This window comes from Perna viridis, chromosome 4 (assembly GCF_037379345.1).
Source record: "Perna viridis isolate PV_CMFRI_1.1 ecotype Kerala chromosome 4, ASM3737934v1, whole genome shotgun sequence".
NCBI classification, from domain to species: Eukaryota; Metazoa; Mollusca; class Bivalvia; order Mytilida; family Mytilidae; genus Perna; species Perna viridis.
The window spans coordinates 17,146,920-17,171,270 of NC_142448.1; the positions used below are offsets into that span (position 1 = coordinate 17,146,920).

Here is a 24,351-nt window from a genome sequence, read left to right on the forward strand (position 1 = left end):
CGACCCGTGATTTCGCCATTAGCCTTGACATTGGCGCCGGCTATTTTGTTGCTCAAAAAAAAAGAAAAAAAAAAGAAAAAAGAAAAAAAAAAGGCATCATTTGGTAAATGAGGGCCCTCAATGGTGCCACCTACTTTAAAACTTATTGAGAACCCTATAAGACAAACCCTATGGTAGAGAGTACCTACCTATAGTAACTAAGACACACCTTATGGTAGTGAGTACCTACCTACAGTAACTAAGACACCTTACGGTAGTGAGTACCTACCTATAGTAACTAAGACACACCCTATGGTATTGAGTACCTACCTATAGTAACTAAGGCACACCATATGGTAGTGAGTACCTACCTACAGTAACTAAGACACCTTACGGTAGTGAGTACCTACCTATAGTAACTAATACACACCTTATGGTAGTGAGTACCTACCTACAGTAACTAAGACACCTTACAGAAGTGACTACCTACCTATAGTTACTAAGACACACCCTATGATCGTGAGTACCTACCTACAATACTAGTGACCTTGCCATTGTCTAATTGTATTGGATAGACACTTTCATCACCAGAACCAGCCAAGAACAAATCATATCCAGGCCTGATGTCTGATGGGAAGAATGTGGCCTCACTGACAGGTCTAGCTGTTGTTACCTCATACAACCTCATGATCTCACCTAAAAAACAGGAATTAAACTTAAGTGATTTGTGTAAATGTTTCAAATTTCAGGGTGTACTAATCTTCGCTACTTCTGTGATAAACAGATATGTGCGAAAAATAGTATCCTGTGAAATATAATAATTATTTTTGAAACTGAAAATTGGAACCCGCAAATGTGTTCACTTTACAGAATCTGCAAAAAACAGTGAAAATGAATTAGTTTACAGTAGTCATATACACAACATAATTCAGTGGAATGTTTCAAATCCATTACCAACAGTTGTACAGAACTGAATCCTCTAATGACACATTTCATCTGTCCTAAATCATATATTTCCAACATTCAAAAGAGTGCAAGAATAAAAAGATTCAACTGTTTTATTTTTACTGTATACTGCAGTTCTTTCTTGTCATCATCACTAATCAAGCAATTATTAACATAATAAATTAACTTCAGGGCTATGCTTCAGATACTTACCCTCAGTGGTAATGCTATAAACTGTCACCATTCCAGAATTCTTCTGCACAAAGACAAGATGTCTGGAGTCAGGAGATATGTATGGGGTACCACTTACAGAGAGGGAGGTAAGTATAGTGTCAGTGATGTAATCCAGGACCAATTGTATCTTTCCCTGACATTCTATGACCAAGTATCCACCTAAATAAATCTCAATAGTATTCATTTATTCAAATTAGATTCATACTAAAGGTACTGCAATAAAAATTCTTGTAATACTAAAATATCAAAATTTCTGCCAAAGCAAACATTTCAAATTGTTAAACTGACAAACTACCAGTCAAAGGGAAGTAACTGTTTACACAGAAAGATTTGGCTTTATGCTTACACACCATGAATCTAGAATAGCATTCTATTTAAACTGCATTCTATGTACTTATGCATATCATCAGCAAAATAATTCAAAAGACTGCTCCACCCTAAATTACTATAAATATCCTCATTTGCTTTATTATAACAAACATATAAATAGAAGTAGTATGATTGTCAATGATATATCATGCATCAAATGCCAAGCAATGAACAATTGAACTTCTCAACACTTACATGTTTGATTACTGATCATTGAGGGATAAATATTCAACAAATATATATACAATTTTTTAACTGCCCTTGAATGTTACTCACCTATAGGAATGTAAACCAGTGTTTTAGGTATACAGTCTTGTTTCTCTAAGTCTATAGCTTTGATGTATCGCATTGATTCCAAGTCTATTTTAAACAATCCTCTCTGGTTACTATGGGATACATAGCCATATTTGAACTTATGGTCAAGGTCATTCTGAGGAGGGATAAAGATGTCCTCTACCTGCCAAAAAATCATATCCCTTTCTTAAAAACTTACATTTTCTAACCATTCAGTACCTTAATTGATGAAAAGTAATACAAAGTGAGGGAGTAATACAAAATTTAAAAAACAACAACAACAAAAAACAAACCAAAATAAAAACAAGAGACATTTCTCTCATGAAAAGCAGGTTATAGGCATGCCTTACCAAATAATGGTATTAAGTCACAATTCAGAAAGGCAAAGTAGCATAATTATTTAGAATATATTTCAATGACTGCTGTCATAAATAAATGAAATTAAGTCCCATCCTCAAAACTTATTTTTTTCTGTATCTGCAACTTGTAGACAATACTATTTTATGGTAAACTAAAATAATTTCATTCTTAAGACCCATATTGAGATACTTACCAAATCAAACCTATAACCAATAGGTTGTGTATGTACAATGTGATGTCTGATATCTTTACTGGCATCACGGATCACAACGACAGTCTTACTGCCAGTATTATGGTCAGCATTCCAGCAGAGAATCCACACTTCATCCAAATGTTCTACATAGTATAACTTCACTGGGTATTTATCTGTCTTCACAATCTGTAATCAAAACAGTATTTATCTATGATTGGTGAAGAAATGTAAACTTGATAAGTGTAAAATTCAAAAGGGAGCTGATAAGCTTCTTCACATAAAGTCAGTGATCAGATGAAATATGTAAAAAACGAGAAATTCAGCAGTGACACCCCTGCTTTCAATCACGATATAAGGAAAATAAACAAAGTCCTCAAAGTTCACTAATTTTTCAGGCAGGAGGTACTTTACAGAAAGTAGGAGGTACCAAATAAATTTGGCAAGGGGTTTGGGGGCTGCTTAAGGTCCCCAGTGGGTCCAGGGGGCATATATTCTTGTGAGCAAAGGCCAGACATGTTCTTTTCAAACTTAGGGTTGCCAGAATATTTTTACCAACACTCTCCCTCCCCGCCAAATCGAATGGTCGTCCCTTAAATCATATTTGAATTCTGTAAAGTTGACTCGTTGTCAACACTAAAAATTCCTGCACTCGTCTGCACAAATCACAACAAATATCGGGAAAAATGACGGGTAAGGGGCAATTCCAAATACGAACAGCATTTTTTTACATGTTTTCATAGAATCTTCACCAGTGATTAGCTTTTTGTTCAGCACAAAATAATCGGTGATTGACACTGTTAAGTCACCACATGTTTCTATAAATTGACACTACGTTAAATCGTTGTAGGTTAAAGTGCTTTACCGATTAGATTCTGACGCGGACCTTGACGAAGATACCAATATAAACAATAATCAACACTGAAGATCGCGAATTTTGAGACATACCTGCAGCGTACTGACGGAACGATCTTAGATATCTATTTACTAGATTTTTCCTCATGATTTTTACTTTTGCTTTTATTTTATTCTGCCGGTACCGTAGCTGGGTAAAAGTACCGGATGCCGGCTCTTAATGAAAGCACAGCATATGGCATACCTACAGAAAGAATGTGTTAAAATTTCTAGCCACTGTGATTAGTAGTTGCTCAGAATTTCATTTTTCAAAAACATAAAGTCAAAAAATAAACAAAGTCCTGGGTAAACATAGAGTAGTTGTAAAAATTTCGGAAAATGGATTCCAGCATATGGCATATCTACAGGAAGAAAGTGTTCAAATTTCAGGCCATTATGAAGAGGACTTGCTGAGAAAACTGTGATGGAAAAATTAGTATAGACACAGACAAACATGGGCAAAGGTAAGATAGTATACCCTTTTCCTTTTTGGAGCAGGGTATAAAATACAAAAGAGCAATCAAAGTTTTTGATACACTTTTTCAAAAGCAAACAACAACAAAAAAGTGGGAAGTATTACACTGAATAATCGAAGAAATACGAAACTATATTTTGATGATAAAAAATTTTAAACTTGTCACAACTAAATGATTCCAATGCATTTAGCTGAATTGTCAAATAAGCTTCTTAATATTTTTTCAATTGAAAATGATAATGTGTGTCTGCAAATTATTCTTCCAAATTTATATATACATGAAGCAAATATGTTTATTACCAGATGGATTACACTTATACAATTTTGAAATGCATTTTTTCTGCCAACTTTTACACATACTTGATTTATACAAAATAATGATAAAAACAGTACAAAATATTTTGGTTTACAAAAAATTATATTAACTCCAGTCATCAATAGCATAAGCCTTATACTGCAAAATGGGTTATACTATTGGAAATAAGGAGTTTTTATTTGTTCAGGTGAAGATATACTGAAAAAGACAAGTTACAAACTACCGTCAGACAAAGTTATTACCTGCACAGGATTGAATGTGTTGCCAATTTCTATGACAATAATCCTGTTATGTTCTGGCTGACTGGAGTAGATATATTTATTCCGTACATTAACAGCTTCTCCCCACACACAGTCCTGGCCAATCCCACACATTGAAGGGGCCAAATCCAGTTCCTCTGGGATATATTTCAGATTACCAAAGTCACCATGAACATGTCGTAATGTTTCACAACCAGTTGGCTCATAGGCAGTATAACCATCCTTATGAAAAATGTAGAAGGCTTCAACTTTCTTTTTTTCTGGACTGCCTGAATTGGAAAATATGGTGATTTCATGAAAGAAAAAACAAATCGTCTTTATTTTGTAGATATGACTTTCAAATAAGTTTCTTTTGTACTACAGAACTTAAATTAATCTTTATAAAGTTGCATTTTCAAATACAAGTACACCTGTAATGCAAATTCTTAGAAACATGATCTTGATATAAAGAAAACATGTCATAGATATATTTTTTGTAAACTTGATCTATTATGATAATTTGACCTGAATCAGACACAGTTTATTGACCATGTCTGGTGTTGAACACTGTAACCATATTTACCTAGTTTGTTGATGACAGCCTCAGCATAGTTAGATCCAGCCTGATTTGTTGCAGTACATCTATATTCACCAATGTCACGGTCCAGGTCAGAATTCTGTATCATCAGGGTTCCATTATTGTCTGTAAACAGAAACATAATCAACGATCTATCCCCATTAATGTAGAAATGAATCTTCAGAAATCATCATTGAATTTTTAATTATTGAAGTATTAAAGGGTAGACGATCCTATCTTTTGTGAAAATATCCAACAATTAACCATCTCTGTCAGTTTAATACTTCTATTTGGAAGTATTTGATCAGAACTATAGTTTTGTATCATGGTACATTTATCCATGTGTAAAATGTAAAAATTCATAATAACTCATTACAAAGTGATTTAAAGTTTAGGGTTATTAACAGTTCAATGTTCACTTAACATGTATTATTTTTTTTAGTTCAGTTACTGTGCAGTGGTTCTCCTTCAAACAACTTTCATATTGTAATGTAATGTTAAGGGATACTGAACAAAAAAAATTCCATGAATCAGCTAACTTGTAGTGATGTAATATTTAGGGCTACTGGACAGTAGCTTTCCAATGATAAACTTACATGTACATGCACCAATGTATTTCTTACATTTACTAGAAAGTAGTTTTTGAATCATCAAGTAACATAAAATGTTATAATGTTAAGGGTTACCGGATAATGGTTCTTCAGAGGTTGGCAGTGATATAATGTTAAGGGTTACCGGATAATGGTTCTTCAGAGGTTGGCAGTGATATAATGTTTAGGGTTACTGGAAGGTGTTTCTTCTGTAATCAACTTACGTGTGGTGATGTAATGTTTCGGGTTACTGGAGAGTGGCTCTCCATTGACATCCCATGTTAACCTGGGTTGAGGAATACCATCTACATGACAATCTATAAACATATCCAAGTGATTCATCTCCATTGTTAAGGATGTTGGTGACACTCGAACCTTTGGCTTTACTGTAAAAACAAACATATAGAGTCAGGATGTATTATATCTTATATAATATTACTGACAAGTATAAACAAAATTATTGTAAAATTTAAAATTAATATTTAAAATATTGAAAATTACATTGTAACATATCCTGATCTTTTATGTTCTACTTTCCCTATTAAATTCCGTTTTCTCAAGCTGATTTTCATTTGATCTACTTTTACTTCAGGATTTAATTTAACTTTAACTGTGAGTTGACTTTAACTTTTGACTTTAAGTTGGTGGACCTCTTTCACGCCCGACATACCCTTATCATTACATGAATAGTTCCCATACTCTTACCATTGACTTTAAGCTGGTGGACCTCTTTCATGCCTGGCTTAGCCTTATCTTTACATGAATACTTCCCTACTCTTACCATTGACTTTAAGCTGGTGGACCTCTTTCATGCCTGGCTTAGCCTTATCTTTACATGAATACTTCCCTACTCTTACCATTGACTTTAAGCTGGTGGACCTCATTCATGCCTGGCTTAGCCTTATCATTACAAGAAAAGTTCCCTAACTCTTACCATTGACTTTAAGTTGGTGGACCTCTTTCATGCCTGGCTTAGCCTTATCATTACAAGAATAGTTCCCTACATGGTGTAATCCTACTGCTTCAAAATACAATGTTCCATCAGAGAATACCTAGTAATGAAGAAATAAAAAGTATACTTATTTTTTGAAAAAAAAACAGTAGATTTTAATGTTTTATCTCATATATATTTATATGATCATTTGTCAAAAAAACTTTAAGGAGCACAGCATGATATGACTGCAGTAGTGGAACCCTGGAGCAAGTGTGGACACAATATGTTTTTGACATACTTAAGAATGGACACATTAAATGGTTGGGACATTATTTTTTGCACAAAATTTTAAATTAAATGAAAAATTTTCAAAATCAGACCAAAAATAAAAAAAACTGCAAGAGATATCTGAATTCTGATTGATAAACACAGGCAGGGATTTTTATGAGGAATCCCATAAATAAAAATTTTGAAATAGGACAAAAAATAAAAAAGGCATTTTTTTCTAGGTGTGGCCCCTATGACCTCTTAATCAAAAGTCACAAGAGATATCTGAAATCTGATTATAAATGCAGGCAGAGATTTTTATGAGGAAACCTATAAAAAAGGAATTTTTAAAATTGGATCAATATTAGAAAAGTAGAATTTTTTGGTATTACCCAACTTTGACAAACTGTCCAAAACACAAAAAATCTGCTGATACATTTGTACATCAGAATTAACAGGGAACACAATAAAAAAATTATCAAAATCTGAAACACAACAAACATTCTACGTGGGTATTAATAAAACACCTGATTCTACCCTTTTTGGTCCCTTTTTCAATAACAATAAGGGCCACAAACTCAAAATTACATAGAAAGCTTCCTTTAGTGGTAAGTAAAATCATAAGTTCAGAATAATAGGTCAATCACAACTTAAGTTATCACATAGTGTCCCCAGACGACAACTGCACCATAACAATATAGGTGGCAATTTTTGTGTGGTCGCATAAAAAAGGAAGAAATGCTGGAAAACTTAATAACAAAATTTGGAAAACATACAAGAAAGACACATTTTAATATTAAATACAATATTTTTACTTTCAACATATTTCATTTGCAATAAACAAAATTGATAATGTACAAGTAAATCTCCTGAAAAAAACACTAAACAATACTCACACTAAATGGTAGTTTGCCAGTGAAAACGATTCAGTTTTATAGTACACACATACTGCCTGTAGTAGAGGGTATTACGCTGTAGTATCACACGAGATGAAGTCGAGGGTGATATATTTAGAGAGTGTGATATGATGCGCAACACCCTCTACTATACAGGCAGTATGTGTTATATTATACTGAATACGAGAGTTTGATATATTCTAGAGGAGGGTGATATATTGTGTGATATATCGCTGCTGTCAGGGTGATATATCGATCCACCAATCACAGTTGGGGTGGGGCAAGTAAGGATGTGCAGGGAATAGACTAAAATAACTCATCACCCATCACCCAATCAGAATTCAAGATTTTTATATGAAGTATAATATAATAAAATGTTACACGATAAAACACCTGATTCAAGCAAACAAATAAGTCAACTCAATTCTGCAAACTTTTTGAAAACATTCATGAAGGTGCTATATCAATAGAATTTAAAAACTTAAGAAGTTCTATAAAAAAAGACCTATCACTTGAGCATAATTTCTGAGTGGAATATATAAATTATCATTGTAAAGATAGGACAGATACATGTACACATGAATGAACTGTTGGATGTATAAGTAAAAAACATCGTACCCCCAACATCTTGTTGTGTGGAATATTACTAGTTCCTGGGAGTTTTCAGGTGTGAGAACCAACAGAAAATACATACATGTAAGAACCCAACATAATTTTTATATTCCTACAATACATACGGCCATGTCAGGTGTAAGAACCCAACATCATTTTTATATTCCTACAATACATACGGCCATGTCAGGTGTAAGAACCCAACATCATTTTTATATTCCTACAATACATACGGCCATGTCAGGTGTAAGAACCCAACATCATTTTTATATTCCTACAATACATACGGCCATGTCAGGTGTAAGAACCCAACATCTTTTTTATATTCCTTCAATACATACGGCCATGTCAGGTGTAAGAACCCAACATCATTTTTATATTCCTACAATACATATGGCCATGTCAGATGTAAGAACCCAACATCTTTCTTATATTCCTACAATACAAACGGCCATGTCAGTTGTAAGAACCCAACATCATTTTTATATTCCTACAATACATACAGCCATGTCAGGTATACTAATACTGGTAAGGTCCACTCCATTTCTTCTCCATACAATCATAGATTTGTCTAGCATTGGGACATTACATTTGATTTCCAGTCCATTTTCAGCAGTTGATGTGACAGGGACAAGTATTACCTCATCCTCTTTGACAGATTCTTCTAATGCTGGAACAAATCAATGTGTCAAATGTTGCAAAACATATTTATTTTGTTCATGAAAACAAGGCCTTTACAGCTGCAGAAAAGATCTTCAAATGAAGAAAATTTATTCACCTAAGTTTTGTTGTGAATCTAGAAAATATGTTTCCATAAAAATCAGTAAGTTCATCTTTTTTCTCTCTGACATGATGATTCATTATTTTTTTTTAGCAAATCATAAATCATTAACTTACTGAAAGCATTTAAGAATGTAGACTTGTCCAACTTTTCATTTTTGGACTCCCTTGCCAGTAAGTCCAGCAGTGTACATAAGGTAGATATATGTTCTAAATTCTCTGCTACCTGCATTTCCCATAATTCATCATTACTAATTTCACCATTCATGTCACGGTCGTAGTAACTGAACATCAAGGATGCTATGTAGCCTTTGTCTGAAATATGAAAGAAGATTCACAGTATAATTTAAAATAAGAGATCAGTTTGAAAATTCAATACTTCGTATGAGCAATTAACTGTTAAATGAGAATAAGTTGTGTAATTATTGTTGAATTGCAGGCATTGATAATTATAATCACATAGTGCAGTTATTCAGTATATCCAGAGCATCAGCTACCTAAATCAAAACTATTCCAATGTTTTTTTATGGAATACAATGTGATGGGGTTCCAATTGCAACAATCATTCTGAGAATATTACATGGCAAAAATATTAAGTCCCTTTCCAGAAGAAATTTCTGTTTTGAAGAGAACAGAATGCAAAATTAATAAAAAAATTTGTTAACAAAAAAGAGCAGAAACTTTTAGTTTACATTAAAGTCCAAGGCCTATAACTTAGCAAAAAATCAGCAGACCAGAACAAAATTTGAACTTACTATGGTTAAGTGATGTACCAAATATCAAATAAAAACATGTATTTGCAAGTACCATGAAAAAAAGATGTGGAAAACTGAGTTAAGTCCAAGGGCCAAAACTCAGCAAAAAGTAAACAGACAGGAACAAATTTCAAACTTGATATATAACTTGCCACATTAAAGCAACGTATCAAATATCAAATGAATATCTGCAAGCATGACTAAAAAAGTTGTTGCATGGATTTTCTAAGTCAAAGGGTCACAACTCAGCAAAACAAATCAATGGACAGAACAAAATTCAAACTTGATCATCTATAACTTGTTATGGTAAAGCAATGTTCCAGATATCAAATGAATATCTGCAAGCAGGACAAATAAAAAGGGCGGAAAACTGACTTGCCTGACTGACGGACTAATGCATGAACGGACAGAGTGCAAACCTAAAGTCCCCTGCAGCGAAAGTCACCAGTAGGGGAATAATAAAATTACTTCACAGGATGCAGCTTGATATGATTGCAAAAAAAATTCTAAGTTTGAAGTACCGCTTTTGCCCACTAAACAAAATAATTGCCTCTTACTTTTGATTTGCTTTCCATCACAATGATTTTCCCTGAACCTGACACAGTGGTATCTCAATAGATCTGTCTTAAACTGTCTATAATCTTTCTCATGACAGAATACATCATCCTTCTTCTCTACTGGTATCTTGTTATTGACTGGTTTATCAACAGGCTTAGGTAATGGAGTTGTGGTTCTTGGTACAAAATGTGATTGTTTTGATGTCTTATAAGATTCTTGTTTCACCTGTGTTTTGGCTGTTGGAATTTCATTTAATGTAGATGCAATACTCTGGGGTTTAGCTTAAAAACAAAACAATACATATAAGTGTTTTGACTTTAATTGATTCTGTTCATCTCCTCTACTCAAAAATTGTATGCATGACATTATTATACCAGTGCAATACAAGACAGCCCTATCAACTAAATATTGAAATGCCCTCCCTTCCTGCCCCAGACGTAACACATTTTACCAGTGAAGGGTCATGAAATAATAGAAAGCAGTTTATGACTATATTTAAAGATTGTTAAACATCAGGCTTCTCATAACCATAATGTACATGAGATACACACAATGCAAATTTGGAAAAAAAGTTGTTTGACCTAATGCTTAGTTGATATCTTAATCCATAAAAGGTCTCTGATTTAAGATAATATACATGCAATCAAAGATCAAAATGCCACTGTAACATTTCTGACACTCACCTTGTTTATTGTGACATTTTCTGACAACAAAGTTCAAGTTCTTTCCAAGAACACAGGACTGGTCACTATACAGGTCACACTTCAAACTATCGTAGTCATACTGGAAACCAAAACAACTGTCCACATTACACAGGTTACGACATTTCTCCATAGTATCCATATCACTAGACGTTATCCTACATGGCATCATACTGGCTGACTGAATCTTGTGGTAGTTACAGTCTGAAACAGAATAATATTTATCATGCCAGTGAACAATCAACCTTACACCAACTTATACAAGTACACTGTCAAATTCAATTGTTCAAAAATAATTTAACATAAAAAACTTGATTATATGTACATGTACTAGTACTTTGTTCAAAAAAGAAATCTAGATAGTCTGTACTAGCTCAACAAACTCATCTCTCAAAACTCTGATTCAACTTATCCTGATGATGGAGATGTTCTTATCACTTGATAAATTAGGTTTCCACTATATAATATTCAGAACATCAGTGATTGCTAGAGTAATCTAATATTAAAGAGTTCTAATGAGAGACAAAATCTTCATACTGTGCTATGAACAGTGCTGCGTACTAAAATCTACTTTCACACAGTTGTTCCTCAAATCATATCACTGTGAAAGTATTTTTATTTGTGGATGCCAATATTTGTGGATTAGGGAAGATACATACAGAAGGTCATGGATGCTTGAATTAGTGGTTTTGAGGTTTTCAGTAAACACATCAATGGGAATCTGCTTTTAGTTAGGTACCAAATTTCGTTGTCTGGCTTACCCAAGAAAATCACGAAAATTTGTACCTCATGAACAATAGTATTTTTACAGTATTATGTTCTTCAAAGAAAATATGCATGACAGTTTAATTTTTTTGCCACAGGTCTAACCACTAAATATTAGTAGCATAAATAAAACTGCTACAAAAATTAAAGTATCTTGAGGATAAAGTATTTATTTCTTTATTTCACCTTGACAAGCACAGATGCAGAACAATGCAGATAATGTTTTGGATGATTTCTGATTACCTTTAGGGTTAGTGCATCTCTTTACATAGTAATTCTCCTTCTTTTTATCTAGGAGGTCTATACAGGATTTGTCAAAGAAGATTTCACATGTTGTGGTTTCATCCTCTCTAGTAAGGTATTGGAATGCCTCACACCGACCATGGACACAGGCATCATGACATTCTATCAGGCTGGATACACTACTAGAAGCCTTGCTACACATAAAAGGAGATTTCCCAGGAATCACTTCTAGTACATGGCATATATTACCTGCAAAAATCATATTCAGTCATTAAAATTGTAAGATTTTACATTAAAGTTGAAATGTGGTAAAATTAACTATAACTCCATTCATATTTATGGAGAAGTTGCCGTATTAAAGATTCATGGGTCAGAGATCAGAGGTTTTATCTAATGTGGTGCATATTTATTGAATTGTATAGAAGTAGCAAATGTTAAGTTAAATTGACCTTTGAGATTAGTAAGTCCCTCTCTTGCTTTTATAATCAGTTGATCATAAAATTGATATAAGATGCTATTTGTAGACCTTGGGATGAGATAAGATGCTAGTTATAGCCCTTGGGTGAGATAAGATGCTAGTTGTAGCCATAGGAATAAGATAAGATGCTAGTTATAGCCCTTGGGATAAGATAAGATGCTAGTTGTAGCCCTAGGAATAAGATAAGATGCTAGTTATAGCCCTTGGGATAAGATAAGATGCTAGTTGTAGCCCTAGGAATAAGATAAGATGCTAGTTATAGCCCTTTGGATAAGATAAGATGCTAGTTGTAGCCCTTGGGATAAGATAAGATGCTAGTTATAGCCCATGGGTGAGATAAGATACTAGTTATACCCCATGGGCTGAGATCAGATGCTAGTTGTAGCCCTTGGGATAAGATTAGATGCTAGTTGTAGCCCTTGGGATAAGATTAGATGCTGGTTATAGCCCATGGGCTGAGATCAGATGCTAGTTGTAGCTCATGGGATAAGATAAGATGCCAGTTGTAGCCCTTGGGATAAGATAAGATGCTAGTTATAGCCCATGGGTGAGATAAGACACTAGTTATACCCCATGGGCTGAGATCAGATGCTAGTTGTAGCCCTTGGGATAAGATTAGATGCTAGTTGTAGCCCTTGGTCAATGATAAGATGCAAGTTGTAGCCCTTGGTCAATGATAGGATGCTAGTTGTAGCCCTTGGGATAAGATTAGATGCTGGTTATAGCCCTTGAGATAAGATAAGATGCTGGTTATAGCCCTTGGGTGAGATAAGATACTAGTTATACCCCATGGGCTGAGATCAGATGCTAGTTGTAGCCCTTGGGATAAGATTAGATGCTAGTTGTAGCCCTTGGTCAATGATAAGATGCAAGTTGTAGCCCTTGGTCAATGATAGGATGCTAGTTGTAGCCCTTGGGATAAGATTAGATGCTGGTTATAGCCCTTGAGATAAGATAAGATGCTGGTTATAGCCCTTGGGTGAGATAAGATACTAGTTATACCCCATGGGCTGAGATCAGATGCTAGTTGTAGCCCTTGGGATAAGATTAGAGGCTAGTTGTAGCCCTTGGTCAATGATAAGATGCTATTTGTAGCCCTTGGGATAAGATTAGATGCTAGTTGTAGCCCTTGGGATAAGATAAGATGCTAGTTGTAGCCCTTGGGATAAAATAAGATGCTAGTTGTAGACCTTGGGATAAGATAAGATGCTAGTTGTAGCCCTTGGTCAATGATAAGATGCTATTTGTAGCCCTTGGGATAAGATAAGATGCTAGTTGTAGCCCTTGGTCAATGATAAGATGCTATTTGTAGCCCTTGGGATAAGATAAGATGCTAGTTGTAGCCCTTGGGATAAGATATGATGCTAGTTATAGCGCTTGGGTGAAATAAGATGCTAGTTGTAGCCCTTGGGATAAGATTAGATGCTAGTTATAGCCCATGGGTGAGATAAGATGCTAGTTGCTAGTTATAGCCCATGGGATAAGATATGATGCTAGTTATAGCCCATGGGTGAGATAAGATGCTAGTTGTAGCCCTTGGGATAAAATTAGATGCTAGTTATAGCCCATGGGATAAGATTAGATGCTAGTTATAGCCCATGGGTGAGATAAGATGCTAGTTGTAGCCCTTGGGATAAGATAAGATGCTAGTTATAGCCCATGGGATAAGATATGATGCTAGTTATAGCCCTTGGGTGAGATAAGATGCTAGTTGTAGCCCTTGGGATAAGATAAGATGCTAGTTATAGCCCTTGGGATAAGATTAGATGCTAGTTATAGCCCATGGGATAAGATTAGATGCTAGTTATAGCCCATAGGATAAGATTAGATGCTAGTTATAGCCCTTGAGCAGAGACAAGATGTTACTTGTACTCATTTATAAAATTATGTAATAAGCATAAAAATTTTCTCATATCAATAGCAATTACCACTACTATGGTATAATAATCCATGATCTTCTCAATTAATTGCACACAACTGCAAAATATGTAATAAGGAACTACTTTCTATATAGGACATTATGACAGATATATTCCTTGAGTATTGCCAGTATTAGCTACCCAATCGAATGTCTATCCTGCCAGGAAATCATTTAAGACAGACTAGATTTAACGATCTAGAAACTCATTAAACCATTACATTCAACAAGATTAACTTGATTTTCTAATTTAGCAATAACAAGGGATTTAAAATTCCCATGAATAGCAAATAAAACTTAGTAGTAAATCTGGAAGAAAGTATTGGATGAGTTTAAAAAAAAACCAGAAAGGACCCTGTCATTCTATGCATAGATGATGCAATAAGGTATTGATTTAAACAATACCTATCCTTTATATAAGAAACATGAATATCTTTAAAGCATCATCATTTATCAAGGATTCTCTAAATATTAATTTAAATGGTTCATTTTTTTTTTATAATTGACTATTTTATCATCTTAAAATGTGACAATCTTCAAACAATGCTGATTAATGTGATACCCCACACTCCCCCATTTGATAACAAGCATCTTTCGACCTTCAAATTGATTCGGATCAAAGTCTTATCAAGTACCTAGAAGGTAAACAATGGATATTTGTAACTAGAGGCTCCTAAAAGCCTGATTTCTTTATCTGGTTCATGTTTCACCTTTAAAGGGCAATAACTCTAGTAAAGAGTGGTGTTGGAGGAGTAACAGATAAGAAAAGGGTATCCCTATACGTAATGGAAGGAAGGAAGTACAGACAAAAGTTCAGACAACAGTCCCACTCAAATTGACATAAAGTAGGGTTTGAGAGTACATGGAAAACTAATAGAAACTGGCTAGAATGAGTTATTGATTTAATGGTTAGTCTGTTATGTACAAAATTCAACAAGAAAAGTGTATGGGGCACAACAGGATGCATTACGCCTTGACAAAGTAAAAGAACATGAGACTAGTTATGAATTTGACAATTTGTCTTTTGAATAGACATCATTAATACTGTTATTAGTGATAATCCAGCTGAGCTGAGATCCATGGTCAAGTGCATTCCACTACTGTCAAACACATAACTTTTAGATACTTTTTTTTTAGAGTGAAACAATATTGAGCAATATGTCAGTGTACTACTAACTAGTCAGTCAATATTTTAAATACTGCTTTAAATTCAATTTTTTATTTTAAAATCTCATTAATTAAACTGATATATTTTAAATCATATTGTTTTATTACAAGTGTTGAACATATGTATTTAATTTGTTATATGTCTAACAAACATTTTGGATTTTATGTCTAGCCTAATACACATATTACTGTTTTCAGAAAATGCACTTTTTCAATAATGTTTCATGCGCTAAAGCACCCTTTTTGGTTCTAGCACCCTGCCCTTTTCAAATCATAGTTAGAACACTGTCAAAGAGTGGGGTAAAGCACCAACCTTTCTCATTACATCTCTTTATGTAATGTACAATTCCTAGAGCATTCATCATATCTATGCAGGCCTTGCTATGTTGTATCTCACATTTCTTCTCCTCTTCATGGTAGGTAAAGGCTGTACAGTTCTGACATATGTCACGACATTCATCATATGTCTTGTCTGTATGTGTTTTAACATTACACATGGCATAGATGTGCTCAGCTACAAGGTTAACTGGCTCATATTCACATTCTGTATCTAAAGAAATAAAAAGAAAGCCATAGGCAACTTCATACCTCTACTTTCATTCACAGTAACTGACCCCTAATCTGGAGACAAATGTTTTATTTATATGCCATAAAAACTGTTCTATGTGAAAGAAGGGAGAAAAAATACAGAAAGAATGACACACAGATAACAAATCAGTAGGAAGAATTTGATGAGAAGGAAACTACTCTAACTGCTGATGTCATGAATTCAAGCCAGACACACATTTTTGGTCATTCATCAGACAACCTACCAGGGTTTGGCTTACACCTCTTCTGTTCATAAAAGTCCATTTCAGGATTAGGATGTCTGATTATGTCTGTTGGCTTTTCAAATAGATAGCACTGTTCACTCTTCTCCATGGAGAACTGGAAGGCAAAACATCCACCATTGTAAGACTTCTTGTCACAGAGATCACTACACTCCAACAAGGATTTTACTTGGACAGGTACAAGAAGATCTCCCCAAAGGATTCCCTCCTGACCCATGAACTTCCTGTACTCACACTGAGTGCCTATTTGAATAGTTAAAAAAGAAGCATTTAACCAAGTCACATGCAAGACAGCTTCAATAATAAAAATATGACCTTAACCTATTTGATAAAGCATCGTAAACCTAAATGGTTGATTTTCATCCAACTTTCAGAAAAAATATTGGGTGGGTGGGAGGATTTTACTCAATATTTTATATTCCTTACCAGATATTTGCTAGCTTATATTTAGCTACTTGATGTATAGATATGTTCTAAATCTGTAGCCACACCAGTTTCAGAGAAGTTTCGTTTTAGTCACCAAGAAATGAAAGATGTGTGTTATTGTACTTCTATGCTAAAAACTGACATAAAAAAATCCCGCCACTATCTTTTTTTAATTTTTGTCAATTTCTTAGGGGCAGAAGGGGATGAAAATCTTCTAATTAATTTTATTTGGCCTAACTGGCTCCTATTTGAAAGATTTTTTAGTCAAAATTATGGTTGTCCTTTTGGCACTACCTTTTGTAAAGGGAATCAAAATTCAAGGAAGAACTTCAAAATTTCATGCAGTGTAGGGCAATTTTTTTTAATTTTAATTTGACCCTTGAGTCAAAAGAGTGGATTTATTGGGATCTTTATTCTTTGCTCTTAAGAACAGCCCAATGTAACTGAAAATGACTGGTTACTAGTTCACGATACAGTCAACAACATATCCAGTAATAACATCATTTTGCATGTATCGACAATTTGATACTTCATAATCATATATATATAATCGGATCAATGCTCCCATTGGATGTAGCCAACCAATATCAGTCTGCAGATCATCATTAAGTTCCATAATTCCCACCCCTTGAGACCCAAACACTGCACTTTCAATAATTGTATAGATTATAGACTCACTGATATAACTGCCATTTAAATAACAGATACTGCATAGCTCTGTTCCAGAACTACTTGGAAATACCAAAAATTGTCAAATTACTTGAAATGGCTGAAAGTGGGCGACTGACTTGATAATTTAGTATTGTGTCATGATGTATAAGAATAACAGTAAAGTATCATGCAACAAGTAGTGTATTGTTTTATTACCCACTTTACAACAGATGTAAATCTAATACAATTAGAAAATTAGCTGAAACACTTACAGGAAAACATCATATAGACCACCATCTGAAATGGCTTAAACCATCATTTCAATGCTCCATCAAGTTTTGTAAATAATTGAAAGAATTTGATATTTTTAATTCAGCAATAAGAATAAAAACACTTTACAGACTACTTAAACTTGCACAATGAATTAACATCCATAGATGTGTAACACCCTGACATATTTTTTTGTTCAAATGTTATATGGAATGTTTAGCTAGCTTATATGGGCAAAAATTTTTACTAAAAGCCTTTTAAGTCCAACTGGTTTCATTTTCTCATCAAGAACTGTAAAAGTAATGAACATTTTATAATCAATTATAATTCTACATCACACATCCTAATCATGACTGATAATAACATACATATTCTGATCCATCATGTTTTCATAGATTTAAAATATGACATTCTTATATATTTGCATACATTGTACATAAGTTTCGATTTTTGTAAATGTGAAATTACATAGGGTGTTGTCTTTTTTTTTATTCATTGAGTAAAATGGACATTTTGAACTTTCTATCCATGATGTATTAATTTTACCTTCATAGATTGGCTGTACTTAAACTCTCTACCCATGATGTATTAACTCTACCTTCATAGATTGGCTGTACTTTGAACTCTCTATCCATGATTTATTAACCTTACTTCATAGATTGGCTGAACTTTGAACTCTATATCCATGATGTATTAACCCTACCTTCATAGATTGGCTGTACTTTGAACTCTCTACCCATGATGTATTAACCTTACTTCATAGATTGGCTGAACTTTGAACTCTATATCCATGATGTATTAACCCTACCTTCATAGATTGGCTGCACTTTGAACTCTCTACCCATGATGTATTAACCCTACCTCCATAGATTGGTTGTACTTTGAAGATTGTCTGTATATCCTGTCCACACTGTCCATTACGGTTTACTCTGATGTGGATCTGTTTAAGACAGGCCTGACGATGTAACTCACAGTGGCTAGGGTACAGCTGTCCATCAGAACCACACACAGACACACCATGATGACTCTTACACATACTTGCTTCTCCACACACACACACACCATTGTGACACATCCTTCCTGGGGAACAGCCACCATTGTCCATACATAGCTCTAAAAGAAGAGAATTTAAGGTTTTTAGTATAAACAGATCTGGACACTACATAAATAATGTTATAAATGTATTAACAATGAAAACATTCTTTTGAAGTACAGAATTATAAAGTGTATTATAAATGAGTTAGTTGTCCATGCATTTATATTACAAAATTGGGATCTGATCCAGAAATTAAAAATAAAAAAATGCAAACAAGAAATAATTTAAAAGCTACTGATTCACTCAACTAACATGATCTATGACATTTATCAGTTAGTGTGACGAGTGTTTTTGGATTTCAATGATGAATACGTTATTGATTAAAAAATGCAAAGAAAAATTTCCTACCTAAAACAAGGAATATTCAAGTAATATTTCAGTTCTATGAAGAAATAAAAAAAATCATGTGGTGCATACTAAATAACCTGTGTAGCAGGTTATTTTCAAGTGTGCATTATGGAATTGAGGTTATTTCACATGACTGTTATATTTTCAGGTCTATGAAGAAATAACCTCAATCATGTGGTGCACACTAAATAACCTGCACAAGACCGAAAAAATATAACAGTCATTCCTTATAATTTAATTTTAGTATAAAAATTCAATAAATAAATCATATAAAAAAAGTTTAATGATGTCACAGTCACATTACAAAATTTGGTCTATGAGATGATGGATAAATTTTTTTATCCAATCCAAAAATGTGTTACATCTGAAATTAAATTATATTCAGAAGGATACATGAGTATTCTGTAAATTAAAGGTCACATAAAGACAGGGACTTTATCTATTATTGTCTAAGATACAATAGTCTGAATACAATTTTAGTTTTTAAATCTTATCTTTCAGTAAATACAAAAAGTAAACAAAAATTCCCAATACTCCAATAAATTTTGTCCCTATAAAAAGTGATTTTTTTATATTTTAAATCCATATTGCTGCTCGGACCTTAAACCCCAACAAACAAACAAACAAACCAAAGGCATAGCATATAAACTATGGGAATAACCATTAAAAGTTAAAACTTGTGACTGAACTAGTCTGGTGTTGAGAAATTTATGGGCTATTCTTTCACAAAGTGTTTCAGACAACACATAATTTCAGTGGTATATCATGGCAGTGTCTTCCTGTATAATGTCATTAATTACTGTTCACAGTTACTGAGAAATGAAAATTTCTGGGAAATCTATACTAACTATCATTAGTAAAAGTTCCATAAAATAACATCAATATTTTATCATTACATTCCTAGAATGCAGTACAAACTTAAATGATTCTTGTATTAAAACATCACTCTGGGGATGAATTTTAACAAGAGACCATCATATACAGAATTTAGTAACAATTCAGCTAAGTAATAAAAATACACTATTTTATGGTTATCTATGAAAGGTATAAAATGCTTGGTATGGAATGGTTTTGGATCACTTCATTACATCAGAAATGCATGTGCATGTAAAATTCATTTGGTTTTGGGTAATAAATTCTACCTTAACTGGATTCATTTTATCAATGTCATACTTTGTAAAACAAAAAATCACACAAAAATGTGCTTCACTGAGTTGAAATCAAAGTTTAGTTTTGCCTCCAAGAACTTGTGTCCCTTGTCCCTTAAAATATGCATACTGGTAAATGCATAAACTGTTTTACTAGCTAACAAGTTTCATGAAGTTCTGTTCAGTAATTTCAGAGATTGTGTGCTGACTGTGTTATGTACCCTATAGATGAATAGAAACGAATCAATATGAGTGTGGATACATAACTTTCTTAATAAAGCTTATCATTAATAAATTAAAAAAAAACACAATATTACCGACAAATCAAACTTTATCAAAGGATGAGATTCAGTAACCAAGGTCTCATTAACAAGTTTATACTAAGGGTATGTACATATAGTGCAAACCAAATTAGATTATTGACTCCAAAGATTTGGAGGAAACTTAGTGATGGAGAGAATTTGTTGATCTGACCATTAAATGTTAATTAGAGGCCTAAATTCAAATCAGTCACAAAAAAAACTTTAAGTCATGTTTTACTCCAAATCATCAGTTTTATGTCAGAGTACAAACAGTACATGTACAAAATAATTGTTGGAAGTATAAAAAGCAAAACAAAAAAAAGAAAAACAAACAAAAAAATAACATGAAAATGATAGCTAGAGCTAAAGCATCCCTGTACAAACACTTCTTTTTTTTCATCAATGTCTCAGTATTGTATACAACAACTACCATTATTGTTTATGACTCAATGTTGACTGCAGAATGCATCAAGAAAACTCACAATAGATAATGATTGCTGGATTCTGTGCATACAGTGATTTATTTACATAGATTAATAAGATTTTGACACAAAAGACTCCTATGTAATGAATGCTAAAGAAGAACATGTGACATAACTCATGACTGGCAAAAATCTGAATTAAAAAAAAATTATTCTCAATCAATACAGCTTGTTGCATTTATTCACCTGTCTGGAAACTATACTGACTCAGCATTGAGTAACTAAACTTGTAATATGAGTCTGTGAGTCAGTCTGCAATTCCTGATAAAAGGCGAAGAAACTTCAAGCAAAAGCCGATTTAATGATTTTCTGACGCTGCATAGCAATATCATACATTACAGAATCGGTCAAAAGACAACAAACCCAAATAAAAATACAAGCCAAGTAATTCTCGGTGGAAATTAGTTCCACAGACATGGTGAATAAGACTGTGATTGTGAAGTATATACAATTCTGGTAATACTTAGGTGGTATTACACAATCTATTGATCTAAGAACTGAGGTACAACAGGTTCTGTCTACAGTCATTAGTTATATATTAGAACCTTCATTAGACATTATCGTTGAATCTTGTACAGCACTTATGAATATACGTAGTGACAATCAATCAAAAAAACTCTGAGAAAACTTAGTTTATACCTATGGATATAATTGTTTTATTACTTGAACTTTTTATACAAATATTCCATATTAACTCCTTACAACATTTCATACAAAATTTTTTTGTTAACATCAAGTTATAATGTGTTATTTGAAAACGACAAACAGAAAATATTAAAGTGAACAACACCATATTTGTCAATAAACAATAAACTTACGTAATGGTTTAGACTGGATATATTCCTTCACACCATTTATTGGTGCAGCAGTCACAGATACAGCCTTGGTTGTAGGAGGATTTGGACTTGTTTCTGCAACATTTGGTGTTTTAAAGGAAGCATTTATCTTTGACTGTTCTCTTTCATTCTTTAGTACTTTCACTATTTTATTTTTTCTTGTTGTGGTGGTTAGTTGAGGAGCCTTTGTTGAACTCATCACCTCTTTTTTCATTGGTTTTGTAGTGGGTTTAATATTTTCAGCTGTTTTTGTTTTTTGGAGTTTCTCAACAGCTTCGAGCATGTCTTGGTGAAAAGGTATCTGATTATGATCACTCAACTTAATCACATTTTTGTCCCCTCTATCCTTCCCTCCTCCTATAGTGTTGGATAATTTCACATTAGAATTTGATGTACCTACTCCTTTATGTGATTTCTTTGTGTTTTTACCTCTCTGTTTTGAATCTTTCCCTCCAATTTTTTTATTGATACTTTCAATTGAAACAGAATAAGGCAATACACCACCATAAATCTCATTGATCAATTCCTCAAATGACTGAGACTTTGAACCAGATTTTTTTCTGAGAGGCACAACATCTATCTTTTTCCCTTCTTTGGCTTGCTCTTTCTTTTTATCATTTTGATCTTTAAATATTCCATCTTCCTCATAATCATCATAGTCATCTTCGATACCATCATCATCTTCCTCACTTTCTTTTCCACTATTCTTTTTACCGAGATCCTCAGTTCCATCTTTCAACTTGTGAGAGTCATCATTTGCATATTTACTTTCTTGTGAAATTTGAGCTTTTTTAACATCAGCTATTTTATTAGGTATTTTATTTTCTACTGGAACATCTATCTTTTTCTCTTCTTTGGCTTTCTCTTTCTTTTTATCATTTTGATCTTTAAATACTCCATCTTCCTCATACTCATAGTAGTGATAATATGCATCTGTATAACCATAAGAATCATCATAATCATATAAATCAACATAGTCATCTTTAATACCATCATCATCTTTCTCACTTTCTTTTCCACTATTCTTTTTACCGAGATCCTCAGTTCTATCTTTCAACTTGTGAGAGTCATCATTTGCATATTTATTTTCTTGTGAAATTTGAGCTTTATTAACATCAGCTATTTTATTAAGTACTTTATTTTCTACTGGAACGTTTTTTTCCGGTGTCTTGATCTCATACAAATGTTGCCACAGCTCATCTTTCCCACTGGTGTCATTTTTATTTTTACCCGAATCAAATGATACAGTCTCTTGATCTACAAAAACATCATGTGGAGCTTTCTTCACATCTGGTGGATTCCCATTTTTAATACTATTTGGTGTCAAAATATCAAAGGCTAAACTTTCAGCATTGCTTTTATGTTTGGGTAATACAAGTTCTTGGTGGTGACCATTGTCATTTATTACAACATCCTTTCCTGATTGATCCAGAACTAAAGGTATTTCTATCTGCCCTCTCAATTTGTGCTTGTGTTTCTGAAAGACAAGAAATAAAAATTTTCATGAAATGAAGGTTTTACAAAAATTATTAGTCATGACAGCCTTTAAGAAGATACTAATACCTTATCTAATTCATGAGAAATCAATTGGTTTATCACATGGACACAAAGCAGCCTATGTCATGAGGGCACTTAGAGCAACTTGTCAATGCCTCTAATCTCCAGAAGGAGAAGACCAGTTTATGGCAGACAAAAAAGTATCTAAGGCAAATTGAAAGATAACAAATAGCATCAACTAACATAAACAGCACAGTGAGAGCTCTAGAATTTAATTTTAAGTTGCCAATGGGTTGAGAAATTAAGCCTGAAGAAAAGGATCATCCGTAAGTTTGTCTGGCTAGTACCTGTTCTCGGAAAGTTCGTTTTCTTGCCAAACTTTCCCATGGACATGATTATTTCTATAATTCACTGTCAGTGTATATACTATATACCTTTATAATGGAAAGTTGAGAATCATAAGAAAGAGAAAATGAACTGAAAGTATCAAAAGGCTGTGAATAATTGGTAAGAGTCATTAAAACTTTATACAACTAACATACCATAATTAGTAAAAATTTTACAACACTGAAAAACTTGATGTAAATTATGAAATTAACTAGTTTGGGAATAAACAGTATGAATAAACTCATAAACTGTATGTTGTATAAAATAGCTTACAATGTGTTGATTTAATTGATAGAAAAAAAATAATAAATAAGTACCAGTATGGAGTAAGGGCCAAAAAACGAGAAAATAGTCACCTATTCACCTAAGAAAAACAGATGAAATTAAGACCTGGGGTCCCATCTTAGATAAATGCTAGTGACTATTTGTTAAGATAGTCTAATTATAATTATGGGAAGAACAGATCATTATGAGGTATCTGTATTTTGTGATGGGCCCTAATAAATGATCTTTTGCAACCTTTTTATCACTAGCTGAAATCT

General features: G+C 33.4%; 1 protein-coding gene across 1 annotated transcript in view; it reads right to left on the bottom strand.

Moving 5' to 3' along the window:
- LOC148619104 (uncharacterized) overlaps positions 1-24,351 on the bottom strand; it is a 48,381-nt gene that overhangs the window by 4,376 nt on the left and 19,654 nt on the right. Inside the window, exons 3-19 of the mRNA XM_088578661.1 lie at positions 21,908-23,402; positions 18,575-18,826; positions 16,349-16,609; positions 15,850-16,086; positions 11,974-12,222; positions 10,948-11,169; positions 10,264-10,545; positions 9,069-9,266; positions 8,675-8,841; positions 6,397-6,514; positions 5,687-5,848; positions 4,879-4,998; positions 4,299-4,585; positions 2,375-2,560; positions 1,804-1,984; positions 1,138-1,317; positions 511-675 (exon numbers count right to left, since the gene is read on the bottom strand). Of these exons, the coding sequence (XP_088434787.1) occupies positions 511-675; positions 1,138-1,317; positions 1,804-1,984; positions 2,375-2,560; positions 4,299-4,585; positions 4,879-4,998; positions 5,687-5,848; positions 6,397-6,514; positions 8,675-8,841; positions 9,069-9,266; positions 10,264-10,545; positions 10,948-11,169; positions 11,974-12,222; positions 15,850-16,086; positions 16,349-16,609; positions 18,575-18,826; positions 21,908-23,402 (4,762 nt within the window). The remainder of the gene's footprint in view (positions 1-510; positions 676-1,137; positions 1,318-1,803; positions 1,985-2,374; positions 2,561-4,298; positions 4,586-4,878; positions 4,999-5,686; positions 5,849-6,396; positions 6,515-8,674; positions 8,842-9,068; positions 9,267-10,263; positions 10,546-10,947; positions 11,170-11,973; positions 12,223-15,849; positions 16,087-16,348; positions 16,610-18,574; positions 18,827-21,907; positions 23,403-24,351) is intronic.